The sequence below is a fragment of the Opisthocomus hoazin genome, chromosome 24 (assembly GCF_030867145.1).
Source record: "Opisthocomus hoazin isolate bOpiHoa1 chromosome 24, bOpiHoa1.hap1, whole genome shotgun sequence".
Classification (NCBI taxonomy): domain Eukaryota; kingdom Metazoa; phylum Chordata; class Aves; order Opisthocomiformes; family Opisthocomidae; genus Opisthocomus; species Opisthocomus hoazin.
In genome coordinates, this window is record NC_134437.1 from 948,002 (window position 1) to 962,925 (window position 14,924).

General features: G+C 62.1%; 2 protein-coding genes across 5 annotated transcripts in view; one reads left to right on the forward strand and one right to left on the reverse strand.

Moving 5' to 3' along the window:
• The window catches only part of PAFAH1B2 (platelet activating factor acetylhydrolase 1b catalytic subunit 2), a 640,582-nt gene that overhangs the window by 595,717 nt on the left and 29,941 nt on the right, over window positions 1–14,924 (forward strand). The window lies entirely within an intron of this gene.
• The window catches only part of SIK3 (SIK family kinase 3), a 74,111-nt gene that overhangs the window by 35,941 nt on the left and 23,246 nt on the right, over window positions 1–14,924 (reverse strand). For 3 of the 4 annotated variants that reach the window (XM_075442577.1, XM_075442579.1, XM_075442578.1), the window contains exon 2: window positions 1,464–1,580. In XM_075442577.1, coding sequence (XP_075298692.1) covers window positions 1,464–1,505 — 42 coding nt within the window. In that variant the 5' untranslated portion in view covers window positions 1,506–1,580. Of the gene's footprint in view, window positions 1–1,463; window positions 1,581–14,924 lie in introns of those variants that run through there. The other variant, XM_075442576.1, reaches the window with a different exon arrangement.

Sequence of the window (14,924 nt, forward strand, 5' to 3'; positions counted from 1 at the left end):
AAAAATGGGGGTTTGGCTCAAAAAAAACTCTTTAAGGAGTCAGTTTGCAGAGAAGCGTTGCCCAGGTACCGTAAAAATGCCTCACCTCTGCAGCGTCTGCTGTAAGCACCTCACACTTGGCCGTCTGGCCGGGACAGCTAAACATTAACCTCTGCCACTTCTACCCAGCTTTAACTCTTTGGACTCCACATAATTACTCCTATCGATCAGGCACGGACGAGAAGCAGCCGGGGCTTGAACAGACAAGGGCTGGTTCTAGGGAGCGGCAGCTTCTGTTGAGGCTCACCACAACTTCTCCCTTCAACCGCACGCACGACCGTTACCTTACAAACGGAAATGACCCCCGCACATTCCCCCCCGATTTCCACCTTTTAACGCTCCGATGCCTGCCACCCCAGTCAGGCACCGCAAAGAGGAGACCTCCCAGCTTAGCCTCTTGCACCTGAGTACCGGCAAGACGCAGGGCCCCGGGCAGCCCTTCCTCTGCCACCGAAGGGCTGACTTTCCATCCACAGCTCCACGGAAGTCCCTTCCTTTCCCAAGACAGCCGGCGCCTGCGAGCCCTGCGGCAAGCGGAGGGGCAGGGAGCTCTGCGCGAACCTGGCAGGATCCGGGGAAGCAGCCTTTGTCCCGCGGCTTCCCAGAACCGGGACTGCAAGCAGCAGAGCAGAGGCTGCACAGAGCTTCTCAGCGCGCTCTGGCTGTACCTCACCGCTCGAGCCCTTCTAGCAGGAAGGGCCAGGGAGGGAGTCTTTCCTCTGTCCAACAGCTCCCAGAAGAGCATTTAGCGTTTCACAGAGGCGCTGGCCTCCTTCGCTCCCCTGCTCCCATCGCTCTGTTGTCCGCTCGCCTCTGGCCTGCTGCAGCTTCCTCGCTGTCCCATTTGATCATGCAGTCGGTGGGGCACCACCGAATACGTGCGTAAAAGGCACCGCACGTGGATCCCCTGTCTGGTGGATTTGTTTGCAGACTGAAAACGCCCAACAAGCTAGAGAAAAAGCCTTCAAACAATACTCAAAAGCGGGTCTGCCGCTGCTATCGATCCCCTTGCAGGAAAGCACAGAGCAACCAGCAAGACCCCAGGGCCACCGGGCAGGCGGGGGAGAGCAGGGCAGCCGCACGCCTTCAGTCCTGCCCGCGGGTAGGACCTGCTCTCTCCCCGAACCCGGGAAGGGGAGCCCGCGTCCGCTTCCAGCCGGGACACTGAAACGCACACAATAGCCATAACCAAATGGCAGCGGCCAGCCCGCAGCGGGAGCGCGATCTCCCAGCTAAGAGAAGGATCAGCCACACCTTTCGCCCCCCATCCCTCTAATCAACGTACTCCGAGACCTTGAAAACGTACAGGACTTTCCCAGTATTTCACCTAGGGGAAATGGAGGGATAACCCCAGGGAAAGCACTACTACAGAGTGTAAAGCTGTAGTGCAGAGGGCGAGAAAATCCACTGCCGAGTGCTCCTACCTGGTATAACCTGATGATATGTGGGTGGCAAAGCATCTTCATGATCTGAACTTCTCTGAATATCTTCTTCAGGTTCTCTTCATCCAGCTGCGTCTTATCAATTATCTTTATAGCAACCTAGCAGAGGAGGAAACAAAAGAGAGGCTGACCCAACCGCACATTAGGAAGAGCATTTTTAAACACGAACACCGCACAGAAGACCCCGCTGTGCTGAACGCCGCAGACAAGCTGAACACCTTGGCCCTGCCCCCGAGAGCCTGGGATCTCCGAGCAGCCTCCCGGAATCCAGCCAGCTGGCCACAGACTGCGGGGGAAGAAGCTTCGTCTCCTAAATCTCAGCGCATTTTCCCTCAGAGGGTACCTTGCTCGGAGCGCAGTGCTGCAGACGGCGGCGGGATCTGCAGCGTTTCAGAACCACAGCGCGTCCGCAGAGCCCCCGACCCAGCGCCGAAAAGCAAGCTGCTTCTGACCTGCTCAACATGCTTCCGGCGAGTCGCGTCTGCTCGAAGGAACAGGTCTCCTAGACCCGGCCCCCCGGCTTCGCTCCCCAGCCTCGCCGCTGCCGCGTCACCGTGCCGCGGGAGCGCGGTGCCCGACCGCCGGCCTGGGAGCTGCAGCGCCTCGGCAAACCGCAGCGAGCCGGACCGGCCGTCGCCAGCGAGCCACACGGCGGGCAAGCCGCTTTCAGGCACTGAAGCCTGGACGCACGTCTCGCTGGGACGGGGCTCAGAAATATGAGCGGGACTGGACACAGGGGGTTAGACTTCTAACAACCGAGGTATTGCTTTAGCTGTTGGCAAGCAGAAGTGCTCTGTAACGCTAGACTGAAACAGTTTAAACAAGTCTAAGTGCTTGCAGTCAGCTGCTCTCCAGAAACTCCCAGCTTCCGAGAGTCCCTCGCGTCTCTTCCCTCCACCTCCCCCGAGCATCCTTCCCGCGGGCTGGCGGCTCCCAGCTCTTTTGGGCGCGGACAGTAGAGCCATCAGACTCCAAACGGGGAGCACACTCCTGTGCTGAAGTCCCCACACAGCCAACGAGGCCAGGGATCCTCTGCAGCAGGCCAGGTTTGGCAGGGGAGGCATAACGGCCAGCGTGACGCCTCGCCGGAGCCAACGGCCGAGAGCTGAGGCTGCTCTTGCTGGCGAAGAGCACTCGCACGGCGGCTTCTAAACACACGGCTGCCTCCTCTCGTGCCCAAGCACAACGCTAAGCGATGCTCCGACGGGCACGGTGCCTGGCGAAAAGCAAACAAATGAACAGATCTTTAGCATCTTCAAGAGAAATCTGAAGCACGGGAAAATTAAGCTTCGTATTTTACGATAAAATCCCTGCCAGGGGAATAACTGCCCTGCAGGCGAGCAGAACGCAGCAGAATCCCGAGAAGGCACGGAGCACACGAAGCTGTTTCTTTCACTCAAAACCCTTAATCCAGAGCACAGCAGTGACTCCAGACTTCAGGCACCGAGCGCGCTTCCTGCAGCGAGGAGAGCAGCTGCCAGGCAGCCCGGCCGGCACTGGGAGCTGCCGGCAGAGCGGGGTTAGAGCCAAGACGCAAGGCGAAAGGGCAGAAGTGGAGCCTGCGGTGAACAGGGCGACGAGCGGCCGCTGCGCTGTGCCAGACGCCCGCTCCGGGCCCAGCACGCCCTCTGCTCAGCAGAGACAGGCGAGCGGCGCGCGTTCCGTCAGCTGCCGCGCTGCTGGATCCGCACCGTGCGGCTGCAAGGACAGCGCTCGGAGCGGACTGGGAAAGGCAAGGGAGCCAGAGAGGGCCTGCAGAGCACTCGCTACAAGCTTTTCACCAAGTATCTTCCCTGCAAGGGCAAACTTTTGTAAAGCTTAAACCAATATACGTAAGTAACGAAGAGAAGCTTCCTCAAAGAGGGAAGCCAAGATGTCTACCAAGAGACACGGGACGTTTTCAGGCACAAATACGTAAATGACAATCCACAGACCTGGGGTACTCCTAAGCTCCTCACTCACTTCCCAGCTCTGTGTTTGCTCGGAGGAAATCTCGTTTCCCCGCTTAATTACACGGCTCGAGCTGACGCTCTTGGCCAAGTTCACGGTACGCAGAGCATTTCATTGAATAGAACTTGGTCAGCAGGGCCAGATGAAACAAAGAACAGAATTCATCTGCTTTTCTCTCCCCGCTCGTCAGCTTGCTACACCGTGTTACGCGCGGTGCCCTGCAACTCCACGCTCACAAGACACCCAGTACCTGGATCGGTCACAAAGGAACACCAACACCAGCCTGAAGACGTCGTCGTGTGAGGGATCTTACTGCGAGTTCGGCCAAACCGGTGGCCCTTGAGCAAACCTCAGCCCACCCTCACGAGCTGTGCGGAGGAGAGACCTGGCACTGCGGAAGAGGCTTCTTCCAAACGTTGTCATTCCACTCAACCGCCCCCAGCAACTCATGCGATACAAAAGGGAAAAGTCTCCCGAAGAAGCCTGGGGAAACCACCTTGTGCTCCGGTTTCAGGAAATTCAGAGCTTCCTCACGAACGTGCGAGGGTGGAAGTAGGAAATCCCCTCCACGCTCAGCGCAGCAGGGAGAGCGCCGGGAATTTCGGGGGGGGGGGGGGGGGGGGCTTGCCTTTCACCCGGGGCTTTGCCTGTTTCAGACGGGCCCTGCTTTGTTTCAGAGGACGGGATGGAGTGTGCCAAAGGCTCCCCAGAACAGACCAAGGCGGTTTCTCCGTTCCTGAGGCAGGATTTCAGCAGCAGAAAGACTGGCTGAAGTCCTCCGGTCACATCAGCCAGACTGACTGCTCCTCCTCCTCCTCCCGCGGGCCCTGCTCCCTCCTCCGAGCCGCCAGCGCGCGAGCTGGCCGCCCTTCGTCCTGCTGCCAGCACCTTGCTGCTGCCGCCCCAACCCCCTCGCGCCCCAGGAGCGAGCGTCGAGGCACAGCCACACAGGCTTCCCGCCCTGACCCGAGGGAGCAATAACGTTTGCGGCACCACGGGGACCACCGCTCTGTAGGGCTCTTTATGCCAAAGGAACCGGTTTCAGGTAGTCTCACACCAAGAAAACCCCAAACCCAAAGTCAAGCGCGCTCCCACCAGGCGACCAACACCGCAGAAAACAGAGAGAGAAGAGCGCAAGACTCAGCGCCATTAAATAAAGCCTACGTTTGGCTGCAAGTAGAAGCAGAAGGAAACCATGATCTAATTTCTTAGAGAACGAAATACTATAAAGGAGGAGTGTGAAAAACTAACCTTTTATCAGAAGCTGCTGAAGCTTACCGGCAGCAGGACACCCGCCGGGCCTGCAGCATGCACGCTGCTACCAAAGAAGGACACGTTCCCCCCGCTCCCAAACGTTGCATCTTGCCCTTCCCGGATCACAGCAGAACGCGCACTAGTACCCGGAGGGAGGAATCGTTACCGGGAAGAAACGCTGAGCTGCTAACAGCAGCAGAGGCAGCGAGAGGGCAGGGTGTGCGAACGCACCCGCGCGGGGGCCCGGGGAGGTCCGGCTCTTCGGAGCGGAAGGCTCGCCCACCTCGCTGCCGGACCTCCCCTCCGCCGGCGCACGCCAGCCCAGCTCTGCTCTGCCTTTCTGGGGACGCTGGAGCCGCGCTGAGCGGGCGCACGCGCCAGGCAGCAGCCCCGCCAGAAGCAGATTAGCCTGAAAGCAAAAGGGGCAGTTGCGGGAGGGAAGGAGAGGCACCGAAACTCCGGAAGGCCAAAGGGCACGGGCAGTCATCACCGCTGTCGGCGCGTCCTCCTGCGCCACGCGGGGAGCCAAGCGGGACAGAAACCGCGTCTCAGGCCACAACAGCACGGCGCGCTCCCTGCACCCCACAATTCAAAGTTCCTATTTCGCACCGAGAGACCAGGCTTTAAAAGCCGGTGGCCACCAGAGCCGGAAGATGATGCCAAGGGCGAGTGTGTCCTGAACGAGGCACCGGGCTCGGCGCAGCAGAGAACACCATCCTGCCGGGACCAAAATCCATCCAGACCTCCTGCTTACCAGCTCAGCGCGGCTCCTGCTCAGACAGACTTCCCTGGGTCAATGCTTACTGCCTGCCAACACGCAGGGAAGGAACGGCTGGAGGCTGGGAGGGGACAGCCACCGCGCTCCCACCCGCCCCGGCCTCTCGGCGGGCTCGTGACGGAGGGCGGAACGGCAGCAGCGAACAGTCTGTCTGCAGCGGAAAGCGGCCGGGAAACAGCGAACGTGTCTTCTGCTGCCGTGCAGGGAACAAAGGAGAAAGCCAGGGACCCTGTCCTGGGCTAACATCTATTACTTCAAGCCACACATTTGCTTAGATCTAATTATAACTACAATTAAACTATAATTAAAATTTCCTGCACGGACGATCGTTCCATAAAGGAACCACCTTTTCCATTTCAGTTCAGTGGTTTCTACAGCAGCTCAAGTTAAAATCGGGAAAAACACCCCTTCTCTCGGAATGCGGCGACGCGATCAGCCTAACCAGTAATTGTTTTAAAAGCATAATTACGCCAGTAAACATTCCCGTAAGTCAGCAATCGATCTCCTCAATGGAACAAGAGCCAACAGATGGCACCGACAAACTGACTGCGCTGCAAAAAGCCCGACACGTTTACTTAGGAGCAACACGTTTCCTCGAATCGTTCCGAGGAGCGCTCCCGCTGCAGACTGCTCCTGGAAAACCCTCGGCAAGCGTTCGCCGGGCGCACCCCGCAGCAGCCGAGCGCGTCCGCGGGCCGCGCGTCGCTCGGAGGGCGCGGGGCAGAGGACCACTGAGCGGAAAGCTGCCGCCGGTGCGGGCTCTGGGCTCACAAAGGAAGCAGCCTGGCAAAGGCCCCCGAACGCAGGGACAGGCACCCGAACCCCTCCCACGCCGGGAAGCCCTCTGCTCGCCGTGCGCTGGAGCCTCACCGGGCTGACAGCGCGGGCTGTCAGAGGGGCTGACACGGAAGAACTTCTCCTTCCGGCTGCTCCTGCTGGCCAGGAACGCTCGGGAAGCTCGGGAACATGGCCTCTCTGGGTTACGCAGCTGCTGCAGGGGCAAAACCGACTCCCGTAAGCAGATACCAAAGCTGCACAGGACCTTCAGGAGAACTCCAGCAGCAGAGACCTGAATTAAGACGGGGGGGGGGGGGAGAAAAAGAAAAACCAAAAAGGAACATCAAGCAGGACAAGCCTGACATCGGCAGCAGGCAGAGCACGGCAGCCCCGGTCCAGGCTGCGGGCAGCCTCGAGGGTAGCGGAGCCGCTCTCCTGTCGGGAGAGCCCTGCAGACCTGACGAGCAAGCGCGTGAAGGGCTTCCTTCCGCCTGGCTGCGGCACACTCGCGCAACTCCTGCCGCTTCCGAATGCCACCAGGTCTACGCTCTACCGTGTTCACGTTACAACGGACCTCCCTTCACTTCGCACTCCGTTACAAGCGGAGGAAAACTCTCCAGCCCCACGGCTTCAGCCGGCGTTTGTGCCAGTGATTTGTTTGTAGTTCGGAAGCCCTGTAAAATTACTGCAACTTTCAACAGAAGCAAGCTGAAGAGCTTCACAGGAGTCAGACCCGTGAATCAGAGGTGGTATGGAACATTCTTTATTTCTCCTAGTTGCGGGGAAAAGCCAAGCCACACCCGCAAACGCCAGCCGACGGTGACGGTCTGTGCTACTGCACTTCAATACGGCCACACGCCCGTCCACGGAGAGCAGCCACGAGAAGCCGAATGCCCGGTTACGAGACTTCATCGAACTTCTGCACACCTGGACTGCAAACGCCGAGTACCTAAGAACCGGGATTAAGAAGAGGGGAAGAGCTGAGGTAACAGCAAGCAGCAGCCCTGTCCCCGCCGACGTTGGGCCCCCCGGCACCAGCTCTTCCCTCACTCCTTGACACCTTGCTTCCGCCCTCGGGTCTCTGGCCTGACACGCCTCTGTCCGCAGCAGAGGCGACGCGAGCACCGTGCGGGTTTGCTGGAGCCAAAGCAAAGACTCCTGGGCCGCGGACACCGCTGCGGCTGAGCCGCACGGCCCGCCGACGGTCTGCAGCGCTGCCTCCGTGGGCTCTGCGCAGACCAGACGCAGGCTCGGCTCCTACTGCACGAAGACCGCACTCGCGGACTAAAACTGGTTTTTGAACGGGCTTGGTTAAACCAGCGCAGAGCCTCACGGAGGCACAGTCAAATCGCTGCAGACTGGTGAACTGGCCAAACGGGACGGGAGAAAGCAGATCCCGCTCACGTGAGCAGACCTGTTCCGTAGGGGAGGCTCAGCTCCCGTCGCTCCGGCCAGCAGACGAGGACGCGGCACGTCTGCTCGGGCCTGACCGGGCTGCTGCTTCTGCTGCAGCCTGGCCTCCCGGCAGCCGCACACAGGGACGCCAAGAGGCGAACCAAAACCCGGGGGACGCCCGCCCGCCTTGGTCCCCTTTCAATTCAGGCTATCCTCCGTCTCGGGGCACCACGTCCAAACCGTCTCCTTAATCACCCTCCACCCGTACAGTAATTAAGCAGCTGAACTTCTGCCCAAAAGCGCACGAGCAGCAAGGTCGGGCCACGCCTGCGCAGCGCTGGCCATCAGGCCCCGGCACCGACCCGATCCCACGTCCAGGGGAAGGAGGAGAGGTCTGGGGGAAGGAGACGCCAACACGGGGTGTCCTTGCCTTCGCCTGCCGCCTTTCCCACAGACGCAGAGCAGTGCTCACCGCGCTGCACACAGGAGGGGACGCACAAAGCAGCTCGTACGCGCCCGGCTCCGCTCCTCGGCGGGGATGGAGAGCGCTGAGCATCCGAGGGGGAGCAAGGGAGAGGAGGGGGACAGCCGCCGGGACGTCACGGGGCAGGACCCGGCGGGAGGCCGGGCTGCCTGCGGACGGAGCCAGCGAGAAGAGGAGGAAGAGCCGTCACCAAGAAGAAAGCCGAAACGCCTTTCACCAGCGCAGTTCCATCCCGGCACGCAGTCACCGAGGGGAGTTTGGTCAGAGCAGACATCGTCACCCAAGGCCGCCGCGTGGTTCCGCCTTTCTTCTGAAACTGCACTCAGCCGAAGCGTTTCACGCCGTCCTCTGTATTCAATGCAAAGCTTTTAGCAAAGTCCAACATGCGTTGGATTCCCCCCGCCCCCCGCCACTTTGCAGCTCCTAAGAACTTCCGAAGTCCCGGTGCCACGTCACAGCCCAGCGCGTGGCAGAGTCCCCTCGACCACCACAAAGCGCCCGACTGGGACCAGGCAAGACCGAACCCGCGAGAGCCGACCTCGGAGGGCGTTCACACACCGGGTTTGCCAGGACAGGAGAGGGGAGGAGAGGGGAGGAGACCGTCACAGATCCATTGGCAGTCCCAGTCCGAGACGCGGGTCACACGCCTGCGGTGACACCCAGCGTAACGCAGCAGCTGTGTAACTTCTCCCTACCTCACAGCCTCTCTGAAAAGCCCAGCGAAGGAAGAAGACAACAAAGCCCATTTGGAGAAGCGCGTTAGATCATCCATGACTAAAGCCGTCCCCTTTTTCTTTCAGGCCCTTCCCCACCTGAACGCCTTTCGGGACTGCCTGTCCCAGCCCCTCCGCTCCCACCGGTCTCAGAGCCAGCCCGGCCGGCAGCCGAGGACGGAGCCCAGCGCCCAGCAGCCTCAGCACTCAGCGCCCGTACCGCCCGTGTGTCGGGGTTACGGCAGGAGATTTCAGTTGTACGCCCTAACCGACCACCATCCAGACATCTGACGCCTCACATCTCTTCAATCGCCATCTTCAGACTCACAGGGGCTGTCAAAGGGCCAGTGCTGCAAAAACCACACAGCCCGGCTGCGTCCGATCAGCGAGGCTTCGTTAACACGCATCTCCGAAGCACGAGCGAGTGCGAACCCCGAAGTCACGGCCGATTCGCTGCTGCTTCGCCCGGCGCCAAGCGATCGCCGAAGCAGCACGCCCACCCGCCACTGCAGCCAGCCCCCTCCGCGGCCGGAGCCAGACCCGCTCGCAGGATCCGCAGGACCGCAGCGAGCCCGGTCCTCGCACTGCCCGCGCTCCCGCCCGCAGCCGGCGGAGCTGGAGGGAACCGCACGAGCCCTGCGCTCGCCGGCGCTGCGCTGGGGCAACACGCGGCTCCCGGACGGAGCTGCTTAGCAGCGGAGTTCTGGAAACGCAGCCGCAGGCAGGCAGAAATCCGTCGCAGCCGGCTACGCACCAAGCACGCGGCACGGCGGCCGCGGAACTCGGCCGTGCTGGTACAACCAGAGACCCCTCTGGGGAGCGGGCGAGGGAGGCAGCGCGCCGTCCACGTCCCGGGCGTTCAGGGAAAGGCTCCTCTCGGCACCAGCGGGACGTCTTCACAGAACTGCTGGGATATGAGAGCGAGCAGGTGTTAAAAGCCTTACTGAGGGTTCCCCTCGACTGTCGTTTTTCTCCGATTTAGTCACCACCGAAAAACGCAGCGACAAGGCAAACCAGCACACCTCCGGTACGCGGCACCGACTCCGATGGGAGTGCAAGCGGACTGAACGGCCAAAAGCAAAACCCGAGCAGGAAAGGCAGTTGGCAGATGGCGTGCATGAGGGGAAACGTTAAGAAACCTGCTCTCCTTTCGGGTCTGAGTATTTTTAAGCAGCACTTCTAACGCAAAGCTCCCTGCTCGGACGGAGAGGGAACGCCTTAAGCCTGCCCGCGCCAGCGACACGCACCGAGCAGCCGGCACCGGCGCGCAGCGACAGGCCGCTCGCCGAGTAACGGGCAGCCGGCTTCTTCCGACAGGAGCAACGCGCGCGCAGCGAGAGCGGCTCTGGTCTGGCTCAGCAGCCTCCCACCCAGCCCCGCTTCCGACCGCCAGCGCAGTCCGCAGCGCAATGGCCCCTGGTTAACAGAGCAGGCTGCAAGAACGCTCACTACCACCTCGGGATCACAAGGGCACCCGAGAAAACCTGCAGCGACAGCCGAGATGGAATCAATCGCCATCACGCCCGCTTGGCAACGCGGCGTTCTGCGCTCTGCAACGCAAACCCGCGCAGCTATCTCCCCAAGCCCGTCAGCGCTCGGTCTCTTCTAGACCAAAGCGAATCTACTTGGGAATTCAGAACAAAGCAAAGGCAGCCGCCAAGGCTCCAGCAGACCCTTGCAGCAGAGGGAGCGATGCTGTGCCACTGCTCGGCGGCTGCCGGACACGAAGACCTCGCAGCCGGGGTGCCCCTGCCGAGCCCGAGCTCTCCTCCCAGGGTCCCCGCCTCGCCCCGCTCCTAACTCGCATCTCCAACTTCTTCCCCACGCGCAGACATCCGCGTGTCGCCGTCCACAACGGCTGCTACACGACCAGCAGGACAGCGGCATCCGCGCTCCGGCAGAGATCCCATCCGACAGGCGACGTCCCGAGGCAGCCACCAGCCACCAGCCCAGGCTCTGCGTAGGCGCCCGGGACGCAGAGGCGTCCAGCTGCCCGGCAGCCCCCGCGGGCCGGAGCAGCCTGCTGCCAGCAGGACCGTGACGGCCCCCTTCGGCACTGCAGCGGGGCTCAGGCCGAGCCAAGGGCACCGCCGGGGACCAGCTCGCTCCCCACCCCGCTCCGGACGCAAGCCAACGCCGCTCCCCCACCCAGCACATTTCGGAGCAGATCATGAGGTGACAGCATCGCCCTTACTGCTGGGATTGCTTTTAAAGGTGCCCAACGCGTCGATGCTGCGGGACCCGGGCTATGTGGAGCGGGAAGGGACCAAGGTGTTGAGAGGAAAGCAAAGGACAGAGCAAAACGCCCGCTCTAGGTGATGTCTTCAGGAATTTTTCAGCACTGCGCTTCCAGCAACAGCCTTCACCCAGTCTGCCGCGGTTAGCTGGCAGTTTCTATGGGAACAAGCGAGCAGCGGCCCCGTCACACGATGTCTCGTGAAGGGCCCTCTCCCAGGGCTCGGCACGCAGCGCCAGCGCTCGGTACGCCCCGCGACGCCGGCTCCCGGGCTCCTCAGCGTCACCGGGCTCGCCGCGGGGAGGGCAGCGGACGCGCGAGGCTGCGGAGCCGACAGGACGAGCGCGTTCTCCGGGCAGCCAACCCGTTCGACGCCTGCCTCAACCCGGGCCACCTCTCCTGCCCATCCGAGCGCTCCCTGGGCGCAGCCGCCTCTCTGCGAGGAACGCGGGCAGCCGGGCAGTGCCAGTGCCACCACCCAACCAGCGTCCACCAGCCGCGAGCAGCCGCCCGCCTCGGCGAACGGCGTGGCCGTCTGAAGACAACGGGCGCTGTGAAGGCCGAGCGTTCCTTACCTTCCACCCCAGGTATTAGGTCTCGGTTTTCCTCCGGGCCGCTCATCCTCTTCCCCCAGAACATCCCCAAACTCCTCCAGGCTGAACACTACCAACGGGCGAGGCACCGGAGCCAACCAAAGCCCGAATCACAGCGAGACTTCTCACTCCGCAGCGCTGCCCAGCACAGATTTCCCCGGATCAGGCTGTTGGCTCCCGAGGCAGGACACGCCAGCAGCCCTTTCAGTGCAACGCCAGCGTCGTCGTCGTGCTCCGGAGTCCCGCGCCCGTGCGGGGCACCAGCACGCTGGGTACCGGCCGACGAAGGCTGGTTTCCAGTCCGGAGGCGGTGCCAGACGCGCACCCCTCCAGCGCGGGGACCCCCGCCCCAGCAAACGCCCGCTGGCGCAAAGCGAGCCTGCGGCGGGGCCGGGGCCGGCAGCCAGGGGTGGGCAGCCCACCCGCCCCGAGCGGCTCTCGAAAGGCTGCAGCTCCCCTCTCGCAGACGTCGCCGGCGACAATCGTTTGCTATATCCCCGCAAAACCCAGTAACTTTAGGCTGTGTCTGGCTCCCAAAAGAGCAGCAATGACAGAACCAAAGCAACACAAGTTTTCAGCCCTAAAATGCCAGGATTCTCACTGCAGCCGCAGGAATACAGAAGAAAGCCGTTTTCTTCTCGAGGCCATTGCCTCTACTTGCTATCTCCCCTGCCTATCTAATTAAAAATCCCTCAATTAGCTGACTTGGGGAGGGTCAATGTTACTGTCAGGAAGATCCGTCCCACGCTCCCCGGGCCCGAGAGCAAGCGTGGCTGCCTCCATCTCCCTGGTCAGCCAGTGCAAAGGTTCCGGAGTGTCACCACCCCTCGCTCCGGAACTGTTACGAAACCAAGTGGAAACTTCTAGGAAGAGAAGCCAAAAGTGAAACTGCAAGGAATGGAGCCTTCAACACAGTAACCCTCACAGCCACCAAGAAACAACGGAACAGACCTACGCACCGGACAGCCCCTTCCTCGCCTTCCCGTCGCAGCGAACCACACCGTGCCGGCAGCACGCACTTCAGCAGAGCTGGGAACTGCCGGGCCCCCGCCCCATCTGCTGCTCGCTGCTGGCACCGGCTCGCACAGACACTCAGCAGGCACGCTACGAGCGGCGAGCTCCGAAGCCGGCCCCAGTCACCGCAGCTCCCGGGCAGGGGAGCAGGCAGCACGGGGGTGCCCTGCCCGCAAGCGGCACAGCCAGGGAACCACCGGCCCGGGTCTCCCTGCACCATCGCCATCGGCTGCCCTGGGGACACCGCTGAGGACGAGAGCCTCGGCGGGCACAGCGGGAACGGCAAAGCTGAAGCTCAGCTTGGCCGACCTTCCTCGGAGTCCTCCACAGCCGCGGCGAGGGGGGAAATCGCTGGCTGCCTCCACCCCTCTGCCTTCAGGCGGGTTTGCAGGAGCGCAAGAGAGGATGCAAGGCTGGCAACGCACGTTCGACCGAAACGCTCGGCTGAACACAGACCGACGCTCTGCAGTGGTATTGGCACCAGGGGTGAGGGGGAATACCCACGTCACCTCAGAAATCTCCGCTCTCTCGACACGTGAGCCGCTCGTAGCCTGCCGAGGACAAAGCCACCCTGGCAGCTGTTCCCACCGGGAGCTGCCAGCGGTGCCGGAACACAGGACCTGCCTCTTGTAGCTTTTGGAAGCTTGCTCCGAACACAAAGATCAGCTCAACACTGAAATCCGCTTCATAGCAAAGCAGCTTGAGAGCGGATCCTCCCACAGCAGTAACGGCACAGAGCACCTTTCCAAAGCGTCGCCCCGCGCCTCGGCAAACTGAGTTAGAACTCCAGAGGAGCCCACGAGCCCCCTCCAACCAGAGCTCCTGCTCTCCCTTAGCAGCAGCAACGGCTGAGAAGGCACCGGGAGCCGCAAGCCTCCCGCAGAGCCCAGTTCCGCGGGGGGTTTCTGCCCTCAGCACCAGCGCAGCCCTCACACGCGTGCCAAGACCACCACGGCCCCCCAGCCCCGAAAGCTGACGCGAGGGACGGCGCAGCATGTCTGGAGCACGGAGACGCTGCTGTTTTGGCAGCAGACTTCAGCGCCGTAGTACCAAGCTCCTAACTGCGGCTGCCGCCCTGCTTTGCTGCCGTAAATCCTGCTCTGAGGGAGTAAGGCAGCAGCCAGCACGTCTGCGTAGGCACTGCACAACTGGGCTTCCACACGCACTGGGTGTGAAGAAGAACGTTCTGAAAGGACTGAACTTCTCGGGAATGTTTAAATGCTGCAGAGCAGACACCGAGCCAGACGCAGGCACTGAATGCAGGTAAACGCCGCAGGGGCACGTGGAAGCAAAGCCGCAGCCTGGGCTTCGCTCAATGCCTCTCCTTGTCCACGAGAGCTCCAGGGCCCGGCAGGGGACAAAGCCTCCTTTATACGAGCAGAAACTGCAAGAAAACAAAACCCGAACAAACAAAGCCCACCTACAGATCCGTGTGGGCACCGTGAGCCCCGGCTGCAGCCCGCAGCTCTGCGCGCCCGCACTGCCCGCGGCTGGGGTGCTCCCGGCGCGGCGCGGCCCGAGAGCGAGCGCTCCCAGCCGGGGGAACCGCCGAGCGGGCGGCACCGCGGCAGCGGAGCGGTGGTCACCGTGACTGGCTGGGACCCTCCTGCGCGCCTCGGGGTGCGGGAACTCCCGCTCCCCGCCACGCGGTGAGGTTGACAACGCAAATACGCGGCGGCTTTCCCGTTTCGCCGCATTTCCTCCCTCCTGCAGCAAACGGCTCAGAACGGATTGCACCAGGACAGCATGTTTCGATTTTTCTTTCAGTAGTCTGGAAATATTTGCTTTCACAAGAACAAACTGATGCAGCTATTGAATTATTTTTCTTCTCCGAGGTCTCACATGCAAAAGCAAAAGCACCCTACACGAAGGCAGCCCCGCAGCTCGAACGGCCACGAAGCGCAGAGGCGCGTGCATGCTCCCCCTCCCCAAGCTCTCGCTGGCCGTACAGCACAGACAGGCACGCAGTTTCCGTTAGCGAGCCCCCTTCTCAGGGCGTGCGACCACCAGACCACGCTCTGCGTGAGCAGAACGCCAAAGCGGGGGCTTCCCCGGCCGCCTGCCCCGGGCTGCCCTCGCTCCACGGCCCGGCAAAGCCCCCCTGCTCCCAGCCGAGGGCTTTTCGCCTCCTCCCGCGGGGACGGGGACCGCAGATCGCTCTCTGCGCGCTCGGCAGGCCGTGTGGGAACCCGCACAGCCGGGTGGGCAAGCTGGAGCCAGGAGAACAGTCTGGCTCCTACACTAGAGGC